We start from the raw sequence: 20,565 nt of genomic DNA, 5'->3' as shown, positions 1-20,565 counted from the left end.
CATGACGATAGATTATCTAAGGAAAATATCTAGATAGAACATATAATTCCTCATCCGGCTCCGAGAATTTGACGACATCTCAACTAAGATTTCCCCTCTGCTATTCTCATCAACACATACTGCAAGCACCAATCTTACATATCGAACTAGCGAAGTCAGAATGGTAGCTTGTCAGGATATTCTCAATCCATATCCTTCACATCAGCTACAACTGAGCTTTCAGTTGCCCACCATGGCAATTGTGAGCACTTGGATAAATGAAATTGCGTGATATGCATCCACACACGTAAGACAAATGGTGATTCGCTTCCATATTTGCATCTAGGATTTGGATTTACAATCAATCACGTTGAATATTTCTATGCGACTATTGGTCTAAGGAAAATTTTCAGATGGCATTATCAGCCTCCTAGGCTATGAAGCTACTAGATTTTAGACATCAACCTCGTATGATGATTTAGCTTGTATTAGAAGATCCACTCTCTGATCTATTTGCAAGTTTAGGCCTGGCTCAGGTGATTCCTAGCGATAGACATCTAGAGAAAGGGGATATGTTGTCAAAATTCGCTTGATCCCGAGCATCTCCGGTGGATACACGGATATCCGAGAGTAACATAAACGGTTTCGTTATCATGTCTCCACATTCTTACCCGCAGGCTGATATAATAATTTTGTTTGAGACTTAGTCATACTTAGTTTCAGCTTCCAGTGATCTTCTAGCGTAAGTGGGATTTGGTCTGTGTATCAATCCTTTCGTATACGGTAAGAAATAAGGAACGTTGTATTCTCGGTAAATATCCATGTGGGTTTCACGGGTCCGCCATTTCAACACTACAATAGTACCGGATCCGAAAAAAAACTCCTGTCAGCACGTTATGAGCACGTTTTCACAGGTTGAAGTGGCTTCGTATTGCGCGTTAGATTGTGTATTAATCCAGCTCATATACCGTCAATTGTAGTATTTTAAATCATCTTCTTCTTAAAGCTTGAAACTTCTGACACCACCCTCTATCGATACACAGATTTTTTAGACTTAAAACTGTCACTTATTGATCAATATGTCTCTTCCAAAAATTGCTGTCATAGGTGGTAAGTCACTGTTATGAACTATGTTTCCAAAAAGAATTTCTCAACTGACGGATCATAGCTGGCCCTGCCGGGTTGACCTTTGCTCGTCTTATTCAATATAATGGTGTTCCATGTACCATATTTGAATTAGACAGTGATCGAAATGCACGAAGCCGAGGAGGCTCACTCGATATCCACGAGGGATCAGCTCAAGTTGCACTCCGGGAAGCTGGACTGTATGAAAAATTCCTGGCTGTTGCACGACCCGAGGGGGAAGTTCTCAAAATTTATGACCCTTCTGGAAATCTCATCCTTGATGAGAGCAAAGATGTTGGTGAAAGCAGACCAGATTCTTTCAAAGGTCGTCCTGAAGTGGATCGAGTCCAACTTCGTAATATGCTTTTAGATTCTCTTGAGCCAGGGAGCATCAAGTGGGGACATAAGCTACAACGTGTCGAAACATCCGCCGATGCAACATCTCTTACGTATGATTTACACTTTCAAGATTCTGTCGAGAGAGGCTTTGATTTGGTTGTCGGAGCAGATGGGGCATGGAGTAAAGTACGCCATATAATTTCCAACACGCGGCCACAATTCGCTGGAATCACTGGAGTGGAAGCCAAAGTTTTGAACATCGACCAGAAAGACCCAGCTCTCGCAAAACGAGTAGGCCTGGGTATGTGCCTCACCCTCGGTAACCACCAAACTGTACTGTCGCAGCGTAACGGTGACGGATCTGTTCAAACGTATGGATTCTTCCGAAGACCTGAGGACTGGCAAGAAACATGCGGTATTGATTGGTCCGCGCCTGGTGTGGGAAAGAAATTCGTGGATAAATATTACGAAGATTGGGATCAAGACGCGAAAGATTTGATCATCAAGAGTGATGAAGAAGCAATTCCAAGACCAATGTATATGCTTCCGATAGGACATAAGTGGCTTCACAGAGCAGGGTAAGATACCTTTTCAGAAATTCATAACTTTCATTCAGCATTTGAAGGCCTTTCTCTTTCCTCCACCTTCACGATTTAAACCAATTAGCTAACATTCTATTTAGTGCAACCTTATTGGGCGATGCAGCCCACCTAATGACTCCATTTGCAGGTGTAGGAGTAAATGTTGCTATGGAGGATGGAATGGAACTTGCAAGAGCTGTAATTGCTCGTAAACCAAACTGGGTAGGAAAGGAGAAGTTTGAGGATGCTGCTGGTCTATCCGAAGCTGTAAGAAAGTATGAGTTGGCTATGTTTGATCGTGCAGAGGGGTATGCAAAGGAAACTTGGATGTATCTAAACCTCTTCTTCAACGAAAGAGGAGGACATGCAATGGTTGAAAGTTTCGCGGAGCAAAAGAAGCAACAGAAAAAGGAAGCTGAGTCAAAGGTATTGGAAAAGGAGACTGTTAATATTGAGGTCGTAAGAGTTTAAACGTTTGCGTTATTTGCCGGAGTTCTGATTGGAGTTAATGAGAATAGATAAAAGTCTAGGTCTCGTCATGTTGACTGTTCTGGATTAAACATCAATACAAATATCAATACTTGGCGAATTTCAGGCCCAGAAACAGTAAAACTCTTCAATAAAAACAATTGAGATGAATTAGCTTCATCTGTACTCAATTCCAAAAAATTAGTGACTATGGTGACTTCATAGTTTTACAAGATTTTCAACAGGCTGTACTGCAGTCTGACATTCAGAAGCTTTCGATTCCTGAATTTAATGACAACATTCAGTATTGAATTGCAGAGTTAGTCTCCAATTTTGAGTTGTTCCTAAACATTGAAAGTAGCAAGGACTATTGGAACCCGGTAATGTGACCACTTGATGATTTAGACATCAACTGCTGTGCTGCTATCAAACACCCACTTAGTACAGTCATCTTGTAGCCGATTTCCGCGTCTGGACTCTGGGGTAAACATCTGAAGACTAAAAGAGATTAATGTAAGACAGAATTGGATGCAAGACAGCGCCGTTCATTGGATAGTTCGTAAGAAAGAGCCGGCTCCGACCGGCTCCGGAATTCATAAGCATTACCTTCAGGAACAGAGCAAAATATATAGCTGGAGGCTTTGTTTGAAGGAGCTCAAGAGCAACCATGATTTCATATAAGGGAACAGAAATATCGTCTGTTGCTTGCATTGCCAGCTCTCCTCATCCCTCCTCAAAATCGCCTACCACATATTACACAACCTTTCTGCCCTTAATTGAAATTCGATAACAATTCAAGAAGACAAAAGTCAGCTGAAGGTTAACGTTCCATAAACTATGCAGCTTTTTGTAATCGGCGGTAGTGGAAGAACGGGTAAGATGGTAATCGAAGAGGCATTACTTCGAGGTACGTATATGCGTATATAGTAAGAATGCAGTAGCATACCAAGAGATCAGCGATGTCGCCATTTCTTATGCTTCCGACATCCGATAGCTGATATGCCGATATTTAGGTCATGATGTGACAGCCCTAGTTCGAGACCCCTCTTCCATGGAAGCCAAGGATGGCTTGAAGCTTTTCAAAGGTAAGAGATATGATCTTCTCCTCAAATGCCGAAACTAGGTATTGTATCCTAGCTAGATATCAAAAAACGCTTTGACTGACTCTCATCAATACAGGTACCCCTCTCAATACAGCTGATATCAAAGCTGCATTCGAAGCAAGTACCGACATCCCATCCGTTGTTATTGTTACTCTGAGCGCTCCTCGTACATCTGATAGCCCTTTCTCTGCATCTATTTCTCCACCAAGGCTTATGGCAGACTCAAATGCCAATATAATCGCTGTTATGAAGGAATTTGATGTGCGCAAGATTGTTGTGATGCAGGCTTTTGGAGTAGGGGATAGTTGGCCGCACATGCACTTCTTACTTCGAATGTTGATGAAGAAGTCCAACATGTATCTGCAATATGACGATCACAACTTGGTGGATAAAGAGGTTAAGGCTAGTGGTATTGACTACGTTCTCGCTCGACCAGCCAGACTGGAAGAGGGCGAAGCAAAACCCGTCAAAGTATACGGTGATAAAGGGAAGGGGGTTGCCATGATGGCTAGTATCACACGAGAAAGCGTTGCCAACTGGCTTGTCAGTGCAGCGGAGCAGAAGACGTGGGATTCGCAAACTCCGGTATTGACTAATTAGAGTTATCGAGTGGGCGGATGTTGCGCCATTTGCTTGAGAGATGGGACGGCGTAAATCGTATTTTTGCCAGATGCAAAGCTTATCTTTTCTTCATGTCGATGGGTCAGCAATGTGGTATCAGTAGGCTGACGGTAGTACAGATGGGATGACTCCAAGCACTGGCCGTTGTACAAAATACAATTTTCAGACCGTACCTCTCTCATCTCACATCATGCTATTTGATTTGTGATTATTGTTCGAACCTCGTGGACTGAATGATTGTATCGGTTTGTGTGTGGGTTTGCAAATGTATCAGCTCCACGTCCCCGTCTAGGCCCACATGAATTAAACGTCGATATTTACCCATATTTACCCGCAAAATATGCTAGTGGTATTTATATATCTCTGTTTATTGGCTAAACATGTTTTTTTTTCTGGGTGTTTACATGATTTGCGAACTTGTTTCGTATTATGATGAGTTGATAGGTAGTCTCGCTTTTCAGCCCCTTCATTTCCTCCACACCCGAGCTTAGTGCCTTTACACAACGACACAGACTGAGACAGGATATCGCCATTGTTCTAGGTCAGCGAGAGCGAGGGGAACTGGGTAGTAAGAGACGAAGGAATCTGCATTTACGTGAGTAAGCTCACAATCCTGGTGAATAAAGCTGCTCTTTCCAGGCTGCTGCAAACTCTAGCCACTACAGCCACCACTCTCGTGCCGTCACGAGTGAGCAATATAATACATATTATTACAACTATGGAGTATTTTGCTAAACTCAAACCACATTTTACCTACTCCCAAGACAAGTGTGAGTGAGCACAGTTCCCCGGTCGATAATAATACGACAGGCTATTACGCAAAGCTTACTGTACTATACACATCCTATGTTTTATTCCATACAGCATTTGTAAAGATCAGTCGTGGGTATTTCGGGTTAGCTGTCACGAGAACCTGACTACTTTCCTTTTTTTTTGGCTTCATGGGTTCGTGCCGCCCATGTCATCTCATCCAAACGCAGTGAATTCAAACAATTTAATCCTCCGACATCCCCTCTCTTTGTCAGATCCTTCCAAATTGAGGTATCACGACTTCCACGAGCATTGGCAGCATTGCATTGTGTTGTACTCCGGGCCTCCATCTATCTTTTTATATTCACAGACACCGGGCACAAAGCCTTGAAAAATGGAGGATACTCGATTTGATTCTTCTCGAAAACGGCCACGACCAGTAGTTTCTTGTTTACGATGTCGTGAAAAGAAATTGAAATGCGATCGACTTTTGCCGTGTCAAAATTGTACCAAGATACCCAATGGCTCAGCTGAATGTACTTACAATCACGACCCTACAAAATCCATTTCAAAATCCAGACCTACAACACATTCACCAGGAGATCGTACTCCGGATCTTAAATTCACACCAAGCGTAGGAAACAATTCAAACGTTATTCAAGTGAGTTTCTTACACAACTTATTTGCTGCAAATAACTACAACAATGGCAAATACTAATTGCTTCCCAGGGCAATGGTGGGGTCGGTGTTGTTGAGGAGCTCCAATCCCGTGTCGCAAGGCTTGAAGAGTTACTTCAAGTCACTGGGAAGTTATCGAACATTCAAAAATTATCATCACAGCCATCACAGCCATCACAGCCATCGCCGACTCACAAAGTTTCGAAACGTACAAATGCTCCTTCAAGATTGATACCAGGACTCTGTACCTTGATTGTGAAAGGGTCGAGGAGTAGATATCATGGCCAAAATGATCGAATCACCTTGTTGAACCAGGTAGGTGTTCCATCTAGATCTATTCTTACTTTTTCTACAAGATGTATTGCTATACTAATTTCATTCGAAGTTTCCCGAGGCAAAAGATTTCATAAATAAGAGTGCAACCAGCAATACTTCCATCATTAATCTTGCTAAAGATGTTCAATATCTACAGCAAAAATCGCAGAGTCATTTCAGGATGCGAAAAGAGACATTGAGCCAAGAAAGTGCTGCAGTCCTTTCAAAACTTCGAGAATTTCTTCCGGGAAAACCTGTTTGTGATAGGTTATTGAAGATCTATACTGATAATTTCGAAAAGAGTTCAAGGATTCTTCATGTGCCCTCCTTCCTTCGTCTCTACTCACACTTTTGGACTTCACCCGACGATAAAATTTTCCAATCCTCACCATTTCTACCTCAACTGACAGCTATACTGGCGATTTGCTACAAGTTCCTTGATAGCGATTCGGGATTTGACGATGACCAGAAAACATATCTGGAAATGGCATCACTCGAGCTTGTGGCGGCTTGGACTGATACTCTAAGTAGAAAGCAGGCAATTGATATATCAACTTTGCAAACCGAAACGCTGCTTTTACTCGCTCGACAATTACAACTTATCTCTTCAGATAAACTCTGGTGTGCCACGGGGGCTTTGGTTCGTTCTGCCATGGTAATGGGACTTCACTTAAGGCCAGCGGACTTCAAGAAGATTTCACCGTTTCATGCCGAGCTAAGACGAAGACTTTGGGCAACGATTGTTCAAATGGATCTACAAGCATCCATGGCTGCGAGCATGCCCAGTATTGTTCCTGACATAGACTTTAGTCAATTGGCTCCAGCAAATCTGAACGATGCGGATTTTGACGAATCTTCAACCGAACTTCCTCCTTCAAGACCTCTATATGAATGGACCGACTCTCTCGCCCAGGTCACATTAGCTATGTCATTGGCGCAACAACTCAAGGTGGTTTCACTTATCAGAGATATTAGCCCTGAAATGGATCTTACAGAAGTTGTTCGAGAAGGAAGGAAATTGGAAGAACTTTTACGACGTGTTCCAGTACCACTCAAATTAGATGGAACACTTCAACGCTCTCCTTCACATCTATTAGACTGTGTCTTATTAGATATTTATCTGAGGAGACCTTTTCTCAATCTTTACCGATTATTTCTATGGGACGAGCGACAAGATGATCCATTATTCCGAGAGATGCAACAAATTTGTTTGGAATCTTCAGTTGCCATTGTTTCTTATCAAGATTATTTTGATCCCTCAGTGGCAGATTTGGATTTGTTGAGTACAAACTTACACTGGACGATGTTCCAAATTTGTTGCAAGAACGACGTTCTAGCCGCTGTCTTGAGCATCTGTCAATATATCAAAGCATCCGCATCAGGGTCTCAAAGCAATGAGCCTAGTCCAGGATTTACACCTAATCAATTCTCAACAACTTTACCTAGCCCTCCAGCAACAAATACCCATTTTTCAAAAGCCAGGCTTACTAGGATAGTAGAAGGTACACTAGAAGGCTTCACCAAGAGAGTGGGGGAATTTGGTAGTGATCTCAAAGATGTTCTCATGATTTCTGTGGCGATGCAATCCGTACGAGCGACTGGTACATCAAATCTAAAAGAGAGTCTGATGCACGAAGGTGCCAAGAAAGCATTATCAACATGCAGGCAAACGCTTCTACAATCCTTTCCTGGAGAAGAAATGAAACTCCCATCCAACAATCCAGAAGTGAACGAGGTAGGCATTCCATGTTTGATTGTGCAAGCGGAGATATCTGACTAATTCTTTTATAGGATAGTAAGAATAACATCAGAGTAACACCAGCAGTGGATATCCCGATGTCTACTGTAGACCAAGCCATATATACCTCCCAGCCAGGATTTGTAGATCAGTTAGCCACCTTTTCGGCTGATGTAAATCAGGTAAATATTTTTCTGATTTACTTTTTCGTTGGATTTTCGTGTGATTTATATAAAGTCAATGCTAATTCAAATATTATCAATTTAGTTTCAGGGTGACATCTTTGATTTTTCAGATGCAGGCATTTTCAATGTAGACAATGATTGGAGTTACAACGAATTTTGGCAATAAAAGTTTTTAAATCATATTAGAGTAGGAATGGGAAATATTCCTAGTTTATCATGTCCCGCCTGCTAGCCATGTGAATATTTTCACTGCTCATCTCAATACATGCACCAGTATCTGCACGAAATGCAGATACTATTTCAGGTACAGATCAAATACTACGGGGACAAAGGAATTCTGATTGGAAATTGATTTATGTACATATGGAATTAGTATGTGTTGAATGGGGGTGAGAACTCTCAATTGGAACCAGGAGTATATAATTCGTGTCTAATGATCAACGCAACAATGCTTACGATTTCAAACTCGAAGTTTTATATTCAACGTGGTTTGAAAAACACCTGCCAAGCCATCGTTTTCAATGTCATATCGAACTGTATACATTCAATGTGGCTCTCAGGAATACAAGATACGCCACCAAACAATACATCTCAGTTACCCATTCACTGAAGCGCCGACTTCATAACGCTCATCCTTCTCTTTTCACACACCTCAACTTCATATCCGGATGATTAATCCAAATCTCAGGATTTCTCTGCCACTCTTCGGTTTTCAACAATGACAAGTCATACTCTCTTACCAAATGTACCAAAATATTTCGTATCAATGTATCTGCCACAAATTTCCCCATGCATTGCCTTGGACCGAATCCAAACCTCCAAAAGTTATATCGTGCTTGAGTTGCGGTTCTTTCCATGAAACGACTTGGACGATATATGGCTTTGTCTTCTCCCCAGAATGAGTTACGGATATTTAAAGCATATGAATCAATTACAAAATTTGTTCCAGCAGGAAATTCGTAGCCTCCAACAACTCTTGGTGTGGGGATACTTTGTGGCACCGAGAATGCTGCGAGAGGGCGTAGACGAGAAGCTTCGGACACACAAGCGGCGAGGAAGGTTGTGCTACTCGACAAGTATTTCTCTAGCGTCAAGCCATTCTCGTCGGCTTCTTTCTGGGCAGCTTGATATTCCGCTCGTAATTGATCCTGAACGGATATGTCAGATGCAAGGAACACGAGGTTCCAGCTCACACCGCCAATTGTGACATCAAGGTTTGCATATAGCATCTCGTCAAGAGTATGCAACATTTCATTCTCGGTGAGTTCCCCCATCTCTTTTGCGGCAAACAAATCCAAGATAGGGGCGTTGAGACCTTGTTCCTTCGCTCTTCGATAAGCAAATTCGTTGAATGCAATCCATCGTTCTTTGAATGCTGCAAGGTGTCTATTGGCCTGCGTAGGAAGGTAAGCTGACCATTCGAAACGAGTAAGCCCACCCGAGATAACGTGCTTGAAGAAGGATTCGCGGATCGGAGCGAGGGCACGGAGCTCGGATTCAACGTCAGGAGCTAGCTTGCCGTAAACGACTTCCGCCACAATTAAGAATGGAAGAAGTTTCAAATCATCTGCTGGGTCAATAAGTCCACGTGATAAGTCCCTAGAGTCCCAAAGTTCTTGGAAGAATGAAGTTGTCCGTTGTTCAATCATTGGAACATATCTTGGAGTAACACTGCGGTGGAATGGTTTTTCAACAATAGAGCGAACTCGCTTCCATTGCTGGCCACTGATTAATCCAACGCATTGACCAAGTATTTGACCTAACAAATATCCGGAATTGTTGTTCACGGCTTTGAAATGCTTGTCTGAATCACTGAAGACGGCTTGAATATCGGCAGCTTGGGTGAGCACACTGTGATTTGCATTAGAACTTGGCTCTCATTTGATTTTGGGTTGCGGGTGGAGATTCAGATGGTGTACTCACATTTCTGGTTTATGGCCTGACCAGATTTGGTAAATAGATCCATAGTTTGATCCCCATAATTCGCTGTTTTCTTTTCCATGAAGGAATTTGGCACCGTCACCCTGACCATTGGGGAATTCATAACTGCAACCTGGAAGTCTATGTCCAAGTTCGACATGCTTGACAGGATATCGATATGATAAGTATAGCTATTTCTCAGTCAGTCTCATTTTTTAATGACAAATAACAAACACCTCATATTGTGGCGGAGCAGAAACTTACGTTAAGAACCCTTGAAAGGATACTATTACATGTTGCCGTCAAAGGCTTTCTGAAAATAAAACAGCCGCATAAGACAACGGCAATGACAAATTGCCCTGTAAAAAGAGTATTTGGAAACATCTTGTCTGCTGAATGATCAATAGTGATGGTTAGACCACCAGGGAAGACCAAACTTATATGTCATCTGTCATGATATAATCAGTACTATGAGAATATGGATATATCTGATCCGACGACACCGGAGCAAGCAGACCGAAATCCATTGCTTATCACATTGAAATGGTGTTAATCTGATTATAATAAGCTACATAGTAAGACACAAACCTACATATCCGGTCCGTTGATAGATGTCCGGTCACCGGATCCGACAAAAATTGTGACACCCCTTCGCTTACTTGTCAGATGAAGAAGCACTAGCGATGTCAGCCCCTGGCAAGACTCACAATTAGACGAAAGTCACTCGTAATATTGGATTGATTAGACTTGAGGCTCAATCCTTTCAACATCCCAAGCACCTGCGTCTCGGATAGATCTCCCAGTCATGCTGCAATGCTGCGTCCGATCATTCTCACCATGCATCTCAACCACGTTTTCAGCCTTGCTACGATGCCCACTAGAGTAAAACTACGACGTAAAAGCCTATACAGCACATGGCTTTCAGGGTGGATGAAGTCTTGGCTTTTGGATTTGGGATTCAGCACCGAATGAAAGGGTTGAAGTCTGTAAGGTACGATCAGAAGTGCAGTCATCCACGTGAAAACCGAGATCTCAGCCCCTGTTAAGCTGCACTCAGGGTGGCTTTGCTATCAGCAAGAGACCAAAGTGGGATATGGAACCAAGGATTTGGAATTGTAGGATCTATTTTGATGAACTCCACAGACTCACATCGCTGTCATCCACGTGGGGCACAGTTATGGAAAATCTCATTGTAGGATTCTCTGCCGTCTGGGCTTTGAGCTTGAGGGAAGATTCTTCGGAGCTGCCAGTTAATGCTGTGAAGTTTTGAGGTTTAGGAAGATTGGCACAGCTTGTGGCTAGGAAATTCTTGTGTTCCAAAATGTATAAGAAGATCTCGATTTCCAGATGTCAAATTCCTTTTCATTATCATCAGCATCATCAGCATCATCATCTCAAGTATCAACGATATCACTGAGAATAAGACCATCTCCCGATTACCAACAGAATTCACTACAATCAAGTAACACTTTAAAGTCTTCTACAAGTCTCCTTCATACAATTCCCACCAAAATATCAACCAATACAATAACCAAAATGCGTTTCTCTATCCTCGCAATCACCCCTCTCATTGCTTCTGCTCTAGCTTTACCAGCTGCAACCACCGTAGACTCCTTATCCAAGTCTCGTCCCACCCCCTCGCCACCCAAACTTCCCACTTGCGGACCAACTCCTCAGCCCTGCTCCTGCCCAGCAGGCACCTACTATCAAGTGTCCACCTCCATCGCCATAATCCCCGCCTCGGTTTCCGATCTCCAATCCATCATCGGTGATTTCCTCTCCACCTCCTGGTTCGGAACCTCTCCCGAATCCGTCACCGGCACCGGCTTCGCCCCCGGCGCAAAGCGCAACCTCTTAGGCGGCATTCCCGGCGCCGGCGTCTATCCCATCACCGAAGAACTCACACTGTGGAAAACCTATCCTAACAATGCTGGATTCTACCAGAAATTTCAAATGGCAGATGCGCCTTTCTATTTCAATTTGACGACTGGCGCGCCCGGGATTCTCGCAGGAACTTGGGACATCATGGATGTGCACGCCATTGGATCAAGCTCCAGCAGTTGGTTGTGGAATATCTATGCTTGTTTCAGTGTGGATTTCGATTTCCAGGAGTTTCATGAGAGTGCGATGAAGAATGTCAGTGCGATTTTGACGAGCAAGGGAAAGTCTCATGGGAATCTCATTGGGCCTTTCTCTTACTAAATGGGTGCATTTAGATTGATGAAGCTCAATCGGTATGGTGGAGGGTGTATTTTATAGTGAATATGTGAGGGGGGGGGGTCTTATTCTTGATTTTTGGGGGGTTGCTTGTCGGTTTTCATTCTCGGTTTGTTGGGGAGAAGGAAGTTTGCGATTTCTTTTTATACCTTCTTGCTTTGCTTTCTTTCTAGACGGCTTAGATCTTACTGCTCGCGCAGATCGTTTTTATTTTTTGGTGTTTAGAGATGCGGTTTTAGAGATTCATATTTTAGATTTGGAGGTTTGTGTATATTATTAGCTTATTTGAAATTTATACCTATCTACTTTAGAGATTATTCTTCTGCCTAAAAAGTGATTTGTGAATCAGTTAAGACCTCTAGGTTGTGATTTTGATGATTTTCAGTGGTTGCATATACTTTTGTTCCTTTGGTTTCGAGAAGATTAGCCGGTTATTTAAGTTAGAGAGATGATTTCTAGTCGTAATCCGTTGCGGAAACTAAGTACTACATGGTTGACTTGGGACACAACATAAGTGATACTTCATAGTATCTTGCCCGATTGCTATTATAATTCTACAAAACCTTAGATCTATAACACTAGTATGTCAATAGTTGACTATTGGCTTTCTTGACATATGTGTCATCTATTGTTCTCTGTGTGATACAAATTTGTCCCGCCTCCTCGAAGTGACCGTATATTCTCTGCCCGTAGTAATTCGGCTGTGTATCTAAAATCACCGACTATGATGATAAGGTTTGCCCCTTTTACGACCTTGAATGCTTAGAATTAGTGTGTATCGCCTGTGTTTCTCTAGCTGATGAGCTAGTTGTCTCAAATTGCTTCTCTCGTGGCGTTTAAGGATTTTAACGAGAATTAGTTCCATAACATAAGTTTATCCAACAACATATCGTAAATGCACGTCTTAATATAGTAACATTAGCATCGAAAGAAGTCTTGCATGGATCTAGAAGCTTATTTATCGCTTACAAGTTTAAGGGTTAATTTCTCAAGTACCGAGGAAGGCGGGGTAAGATGAAAAGATCTTGGCACTCAAAGCAACGTTGTAGCTAGGATTCTTTTATATAAAAGATGACATTCTGTTTGCCACCTTGAGTGATGTGACAAAAATTTCCGAAGATTTGACATATGAGTAAGCTGACTTTTGGTTGATGATCAATCGGATGACTGGGATATATATTGTTTGTAATCTGCCAAGTGCCAAGTGCTCACAACACGGCATATTTTTTACCAACCCAATGCAACACTAATATATGCATCTTTACGGAATATATTTTTGGGTTAATATCATTCATCAAGTACATACCAGCCAAGTTTCATCGGTGAACGGTGAAAGATCCTTTCAGTTGATTGTCTCTCCTTGACTAACTGCAGGACGAAACTTTAAGTACGCCATAGGATTGTGGCTAACATCCATTATCACTAGTAAAACATCCTCAAATGATTAAATGCTTGGTTATCATCTGATGATTCTCAAGCTGACCGGGAAATATCCACTTGCAAGGACATTGCATAGGCTTCTGAACCTATTCCAAGCCGTCGCACAGCGGCAGCACCGATTGGTTCATGCAGACGTCATGCCATATTCACACTGATGACATTCCAGAAGTTCTTGTGGTGGCTCCTCTGATAATGTGGCTTCATTGCAAATATACTGACACAGCAGTTAGCATCAGCCCAAGAGAAGTCATGCAATGCAAGTGTGGTTGCGCAACCCATACCATCTCACTTTCAGACAACGTTCGGAAACACAAACCCGTCCGGCTATATTAGAATTAGTCGAGTGGTTATTCGAACATATTAGTCGGGTAGCTTTGTGGTATCCGATAATATCCGGTGATGCCGATGTCTTCTCTGAATTCAGAATGGTATTGATATCTCTTTCCGTCTATTTGACTATCAGGTAGTAAATATAGTCACAGAGAAGCTCCAATGTGTATCAAAAGCATTTGAAACAACCGAAATAGCCCAAGATACAAAATCCGGTGCTCGCCGTTATTTGACAATAGATACAGATGATCAGATCCCCAGTCTTCATGGCCTCGTAATACTTTTCCTTGTTTAAACTTGACTTCGACAATGAGCAGTGTTGTCAGGCTCAATAGCATTGTGCCACTTCCTACTGTTTGTCTTTACTTTAAACTTGAGTCAAGCATCCTATGAGATTTGAATGCATGTAAGAAGAGTCCATGAGTAGTACGAGATGTCTGAACACAATTTGTTATTTGATTGTCTGAAAGTAGAATCAAACACTCAAGGTTATCATAAGTATCTAGGCGTAACTGGCCATTTGATGACCAAGACCAGATATAATAACGAAGAGCATCATGTATACAGCTCTCATGTATCAACTTCGATGGTTAAGACAAAGATACAAGCTGCGCTGTTAAATATCTCCTCGATACGATGTATCCAAGTATCATTTTCGAAGGCATTCGAGCGCTTTATCAAAGTGACTCGCCATCCCAAGATGATGAAGTATTTCCAAGTATTTATTCTGTCCAAAGTTTTTGGACGATAGAAGAAGCTGGAAGTCCTTGAATATTCTTCTCCTCAGTGAAATAACCAGCTGATAACACTTTTAACTAAATCATCAATTTGGTGATACAAGATGCCGCCAACTCCAGCTCCAAATCGAAAACGTCGAAAGGCATCCAGCACGTCTTTCGATGGCGCACTTACATCAAAACGAGCAAATGCTCAATCTCAATTCAATTCGGATGACTTAAACGATGCTACTGGGTCCATTCGATCAATTCATTCACCATCATCGTGGTCTGCAGATGATGAAGTATTTCTTCAAAGAACGACCAATGTAGAAGAAGATCTTTGGAAAAGATGTCTGGAGATCCACAGCATTATACCATAAGAATTGATTCCACATGGAGAATGCGTTGATATCTCGACAATCATGAGATAAATGGTAGCAATGGTTCAAAGATTCCAAACACCAACTGGAGCGATTACTTCATCACCGAATTAACTTCCTCGGTCATATGTCCAATTTTTCATCGGAATATTTTACTTCTTCTTCATGCCATCCAACTGGCCACATGGCACAGGTTAGGTCAACAATATCGCCAAGACCCGGGGTATTATACAAATGCTTCGAGAAAATCCAGGCTTCTGGGGAAGCTCGAGGGTTCATTGGACTCTGACTTGTTCACAGAAATTCAGACATTGTCCAATGAAAGAGTTCTAGATTAATTTTCAGATCATTGTTAATTTCTCGGAAATATCGAAGATTGTGTTGGCAGATTCACTAAGTCAAAGACTATACAGTTGGGAGTTTCCAACCGGGATCTTGAAGCCATTGGCGATGCATGGAATCAATATCTCGAAGAACAAGACGGTATCAAGATTGATCTCTTGCTATCTTCGACTAAGGAATATCGTAAGGTCTATGATGCTAGAAGAAAGGCCTTCAAATCCCGAAATGGCATCATTTCAATGGACAGAGATATGATATTGTCCCTGAAGAAATCGGTGATTCTCGAATCTCGAGCTTCGGACTCTTCATCGTCGCATGGAGAAGACAGCGAAGACGAGAATGAACACTCCACCAAAAATCACCCGCAAGGGCAATGGCTTTGTGGAGAGATGAGATGGTCTGATTGGATCTCACTCACTGCTCTATATTATAACCTATAGGTTCGGGCATCATATGTTTTCTTTTCTATGTTCATTATATTCTAGCCAATAGGCCATTGTTTCTGTGCTTGTAAGTCACCACCTAAGTATAGGTTTGACTCTATAGAGTCTTTTTGTTACCATTTTCATCAAATATAAGCCCATAGGCTGTAGTGTATTTGCAGATTCCATGGAATCATCATTAGCCCGGTAGGTCTATAGGCCCTTTCTTTTCTTCAACGAGATTACTTCAAAATCCTGTTAGTTCGACCATTTTGTATTGTATATAGATCAAAGACAATAAAAAAGATGTCACAAACCTCTATTTCCTCCTGACTTGTTTTAAGCTTCGCTTCTTGGTTCTATGAGAATTAGCAGTGTCTCTCTCGCGGCACTTAAATGTACTTGTCTTTGCGAGCAGCGACAAATGATAATAGGCATTAAGTATTGGAGGTTGTGAAATGTGGAAAATTTCTGTTAATGAATGAGCTGGAGATGGAAAAAATCTCATACAAATAAGTTAAGTGAAGCAGATAGTGTTGTTTCTAACAGTAAGTGTTTATTGAGAGGTTTGGCCATTCAGATTTCAACTTCACACTATCAAGCTCCATCTGATGGCATAGGATCTTCTCTACCGCCTCTACACCAGGTGATTGGCTCTTCATATTTGAATCAGTGGCACAACAATCAGCATCGACCTGATCTTCACAATGTGATGCTTCGAAGTCGAAAATATAGATAATAACAAAGATACAATGTCACCACCTTCATTCCAACAATTAGTAGTCCTCAACAACGACAGTTGAAACGACACTCTTCAGGTGGTAGGCGACAGATTTCACATCCACAACTTAAATTTATCTACAGAAGGGAAACGGGACATGCGATTCATCAGTACAATAATGTTTCGAATCTAAAGGGATATATTACAGGAAGTCCACCATGAGATTTCTCGCATTGGACTGCCCTGAAGCATATAGGTAGGCTTGATAAGCCTTTTGACGACCACGGATTTCTTGGACAGTTCTTCACGGCAAATATTCTCTTCGATCTTTGGTCAACGTCTGTTCCATTCCAGGTTTCTTCGCAGGAACATTTCGTACTTCTTGCACAGCCCGCTCTGGTTAAGCCTTAGGATATTGCGAGAACTGTTCCTACCGAATTGATCCAGGAGGTGACACTGTGGTCCTTGGTGATTTTTCCTAGAATGATTCAAATAATACCCTTAAGTATTTAGTATCCAAGAACAGAGAGAGAGAGTGTGTGTGTGCATGCATTTGTATTCCTAGGTTCATTTATCTAAGCCAAAACATCGTAGCCATGAGAACAGATTTGAAGCACATAAAGCACGGCATGCATGTAGGATAGAATGTGATAACCTGGATATACTCATTATGCTAGTGGTTGTAATAATCGAGAGCTCCTCGACCACAACAAAGCATTCACTTGCCTAAGAGGAGTGAAGTCTGAACAGATGAAATTTGGGTGGTATCTTGGGCAGCGAGTCTTGATATGAGTGACGTCGACATTAGTTTACCCATTCCCGAACTTGAAACCCTTACGGGATAGATCATACCGAGGAAGACCGAATCGGGTCATGAAAGTGAATTTGAAGTGATATCAGACGAAGAATTTGGGAGGAAGTAAACGACCCAACGTCAAAACCATCAAAAACGAAAACCATCTACACCACGACCAATTCTTGTCAGATTTGAACGTCGATAGTTTTCCTGAATTTGCGCAATCGAGAGCCGTGTAAATCTGCAAAAAAATTGTAATTTTTCCAAAAAGCCCCAATTTCAGAAAGGCCCATAGACGTGCAACAAAACGTTTTGTCAGTCAAAACTCATCACGTGGAAGGCCTGCTATTGGTCAAAAAATACTTCAAAAACATTCATTTGGGGATTTTGAGACTTCCGCGCGGTAGAAGTTCTTAAAACTTTTAATATACCTTGGAGAGATACCTCTTAGTATTATGACGAACTTTAGTCAAGTTCTAAGATCAAGTTTTGGAGTTATTAAGATCGCCGTTTCGTTGGGCTACTGTGCGACAACCATTTTGACGACTTTCAACATCAGCGAAAATGGAATTTAAGATTACAACATCGACAATGGTGCTAAGACTCTGAAAATTCGAACATAGATTCAGTTCAACTACAGTTATATGCGCCAGGTCTTTTAAGACGCCTTCTACGGGAAATTTGGTTTGCAGTGATGTTAGCACGAATTCTGGTGATTCGGATTCTACCCGCAGGCGATCTCCAAAGTTACTGGCGGGCACAAGAGGGAACGAGAACAAGATCTACTTTATGAATATCTCAATTTCGATCAACAATACTGAAAGGTGTTGTTATGCCATGAAAAAAGAGAGCCTCGCGACCGAGAGTGTGACACCACCTCGAAATCCAGAAGCTCAAAACAAGCACTTGTCCTGCAAGCTATCTATTTATTTCTCGCGCACACGAATCTATGGATTGATCGCAACAACAAGCCTCTTTATTAGTATCGAAAAACACCTGCGGCAAAGATTACATTCTTTTATTGTGTATGCGCCGGTAACTTGCTACCAGCAGTTCAATCCACAATACATGAGAGAGGAATGGTTGAAGAGAAGTGAATATATTCGTTGTTTTTGGGCCAAGAAGGATCACAATTGGGGATTTGCTGCTAGAAAAATTACACCTATCATGGTAAATGCCACTACACAACCTTCTCAAGCAAATTGTTAAATCAAAGCAAAAATATATTATTTCTGATGCGTAGAGAATCTAGCGACAATTCTCCGCGGGCTCTCACTACTGTCTGTGTCGCAGACACTTTTGAGTCTCACGACTACTATTTTCAGTTGATTGCCCGGAGACAGGCAAGATGGGAACTTGCAGAGTGATCATGTATTTTATACAAGGTCTGCTATACACTTCATTTGTGCGACAAGGCACAATCTTGCTGCTTATCCGACTCTAACTGTATGGTTTAGTATACCATTGGCAAATTGAACCCCCGACCAACAAGCCACCTCTGAAGCGGTTATGTAACTAAGAAGGAGCAGATTTTACACTGGTAAAGATTGGATTGGAGGAATTGGATTCCTGCGCCCAGCGGTAGAAAATGGACACGCGCATTCGACCTACGCCTACTATGAATATGGGGGAAAGGCATCGCTTTGAAGGAAGCCATACTTTGCGATCAAATTTGAATACAACACAGGTACCCAAATCTCGACAAGTTTTATTATACCCAAGATACAAAGTGCTGTATATCTAAGACTACAATGCCTGCTACAATCCAAGATGTTCATTTCCATCGCTGGTTCCGTACTCTCTGCACTTCAAAGAAGCTTCCAGAGTCAAAAATACGTTTCGATTTAACCACAATATATGCGCAAGGCATCGATTGAGATTGAAAATCGCATGCGTTTTCCTTAGGAGGAAGCTTCAAATTGAACAAGTACGCAAGGAACCAGAGGGAACGTCTTGGAGGATCATGGCACCGTATATTGAAACTACTTTCGTTCACCACTGGCCATGGGTGTAAACCACTTGATTCAATTCTGGGGTTTCGGAGACGAAAATGTTATAAAAATACCATTACGACTGGAGTTAAACATACAATTAAATACGTCAAGGTAGGTAAGATTTGCTAACTGCGCAATCAACAATTTCGAAGTTCCATAACACATTTCCACAAGCGCCGGGACTACAGTTTTCCAAACCTAGCACAAATCATCGGAATACAGAGACAAAGACAAGACTAGATATAAAATCAATGGTGGCAAGGCAGATCGAGTGATACTACGAAGGGCTTGTAATTTGGACGCATTCCCTTCGCAGTGTTCATCATGATTGCCGTATTTACCATGAGAGTTTGCTTTCCAGATTGGATTGGCCACACATTTGTATACGGATACTCGTTGATTTGTTCTGTCTCCATCGGTGTAGCTGATGATGGGTCCTTTACGCTACCATCAGGTTTCCATGTTACAAGATTTGCACCGCTTCCTTCATGAATGTGTCCAAAGCAGTGCATCAGTGGCCGAACGCGGCCGACTGCACGAAGGAGGTTACGACGGCCTTTGTGAGAGCCATCAACTTGGTCGAGTATCGTATGTGGAGGACCATGAGTCATGACGATATCGACACCTTCGGGGATAGGATTGGTGGCAATTGAAATTTGGCCTGGGGCGACTTGAGTTGCGTTGTTGAAGCGATCTTCGTTTATCTTATATTGAAAGCCCATGGACCCACAAGTGTAGGGTGAGGCATATACTGTGAATTTAGCACTATTCTTAAGTGAGAACGTACGGGTACCTTCCGTAAGATAAGTAACCCTGGCGTCTTTCGCTGATTGACCCGTCATGATGTCGAGGGCAGACTGGTGATACTCCGAATATTCATCGTCAGACATGTTTTCTGCCCTATTTTGCTTATCAAGAGTTATGTCATGATTTCCAGCAATAACTAATTTTAACTCGGCTTCAATAGTGCTCATCATCTTGAAAGAGTCTTTCAAGGCCTCCAATTCGCCAAAATTAGTTGAATCGCCAGTATGGAGGAGAACGTCAACCTCGGGCATGTTCGCTCTATTGAGAGAATGTTCGTGAGCGTCGGAGATAATCATCGCTCGTGTAGGAATTCTGGACATGGTGAGTAGAGTATTGGAGGTTGGTATGTGATTATAAGTTATCGTTGAGAGTTTTGTAGAGTGTGATGGAAGTTTTTCTTATAGTTGTTTGGAATTTGTGGATTTCAAGGTATGGAGTACTAGTATATACAAATATTTTTAGAGTATATCCCTCGTTATTGTGTAGGTTTATCATCGTAAACCCTCCTTAGTTCTGGAGCTACTTTCGTAGTGTCGACTTAGACTAAATGGCACACGTGATTTTCCAACGGACACATTTCTTGCAAACCGTTACG

At 42.0% G+C, this 20,565-nt stretch overlaps 6 protein-coding genes across 6 annotated transcripts; 4 read left to right on the top strand and 2 right to left on the bottom strand.

Annotated features, from left to right (window-relative positions):
- Nucleotides 1-1,013: 1,013 nt before the first annotated feature.
- BCIN_12g04970 (hypothetical protein) lies at nt 1,014-2,630 on the top strand. Its single transcript, XM_001553833.2, has 3 exons — nt 1,014-1,089; nt 1,148-2,021; nt 2,126-2,630. Exons 1-3 carry the CDS (start codon nt 1,059-1,061, stop codon nt 2,493-2,495), a joined length of 1,275 nt encoding a protein of 424 aa, XP_001553883.1. The 5' UTR covers nt 1,014-1,058; the 3' UTR covers nt 2,496-2,630.
- A 640-nt stretch (nt 2,631-3,270) lies between these two features.
- On the top strand, nt 3,271-4,264 carry BCIN_12g04960 (hypothetical protein). Its single transcript, XM_001553834.2, has 3 exons — nt 3,271-3,399; nt 3,506-3,577; nt 3,672-4,264. Exons 1-3 carry the CDS (start codon nt 3,330-3,332, stop codon nt 4,193-4,195), a joined length of 666 nt encoding a protein of 221 aa, XP_001553884.2. The 5' UTR covers nt 3,271-3,329; the 3' UTR covers nt 4,196-4,264.
- Nucleotides 4,265-5,151: 887 nt separating this feature from the next.
- BCIN_12g04950 (hypothetical protein) lies at nt 5,152-8,099 on the top strand. Its single transcript, XM_024696475.1, has 5 exons — nt 5,152-5,627; nt 5,696-5,959; nt 6,030-7,694; nt 7,751-7,879; nt 7,965-8,099. Exons 1-5 carry the CDS (start codon nt 5,361-5,363, stop codon nt 8,046-8,048), a joined length of 2,409 nt encoding a protein of 802 aa, XP_024552285.1. The 5' UTR covers nt 5,152-5,360; the 3' UTR covers nt 8,049-8,099.
- Nucleotides 8,100-8,404: 305 nt separating this feature from the next.
- BCIN_12g04940 (hypothetical protein) lies at nt 8,405-10,225 on the bottom strand. Its single transcript, XM_001553837.2, has 3 exons — nt 10,067-10,225; nt 9,806-9,993; nt 8,405-9,733 (listed from the first exon to the last, which is right to left on the bottom strand). Exons 1-3 carry the CDS (start codon nt 10,184-10,186, stop codon nt 8,512-8,514), a joined length of 1,530 nt encoding a protein of 509 aa, XP_001553887.2. The 5' UTR covers nt 10,187-10,225; the 3' UTR covers nt 8,405-8,511.
- A 1,011-nt stretch (nt 10,226-11,236) lies between these two features.
- BCIN_12g04930 (hypothetical protein) lies at nt 11,237-12,032 on the top strand. Its single transcript, XM_001553838.2, has one exon. It carries the CDS (start codon nt 11,339-11,341, stop codon nt 12,002-12,004), a length of 666 nt encoding a protein of 221 aa, XP_001553888.1. The 5' UTR covers nt 11,237-11,338; the 3' UTR covers nt 12,005-12,032.
- A 7,091-nt stretch (nt 12,033-19,123) lies between these two features.
- On the bottom strand, nt 19,124-20,477 carry BCIN_12g04920 (hypothetical protein). Its single transcript, XM_024696474.1, has one exon. The coding sequence runs from the start codon at nt 20,288-20,290 to the stop codon at nt 19,412-19,414; it is 879 nt and encodes a 292-aa protein (XP_024552284.1). The 5' UTR covers nt 20,291-20,477; the 3' UTR covers nt 19,124-19,411.
- Between the last annotated feature and the right edge of the window lie 88 nt (nt 20,478-20,565).

This window comes from Botrytis cinerea, chromosome 12, assembly GCF_000143535.2.
Source record: "Botrytis cinerea B05.10 chromosome 12, complete sequence".
NCBI classification, from domain to species: domain Eukaryota; kingdom Fungi; phylum Ascomycota; class Leotiomycetes; order Helotiales; family Sclerotiniaceae; genus Botrytis; species Botrytis cinerea.
Note: the sequence above shows the minus strand (reverse complement) of the source record. Positions and strands in the feature narration are given on the sequence as shown.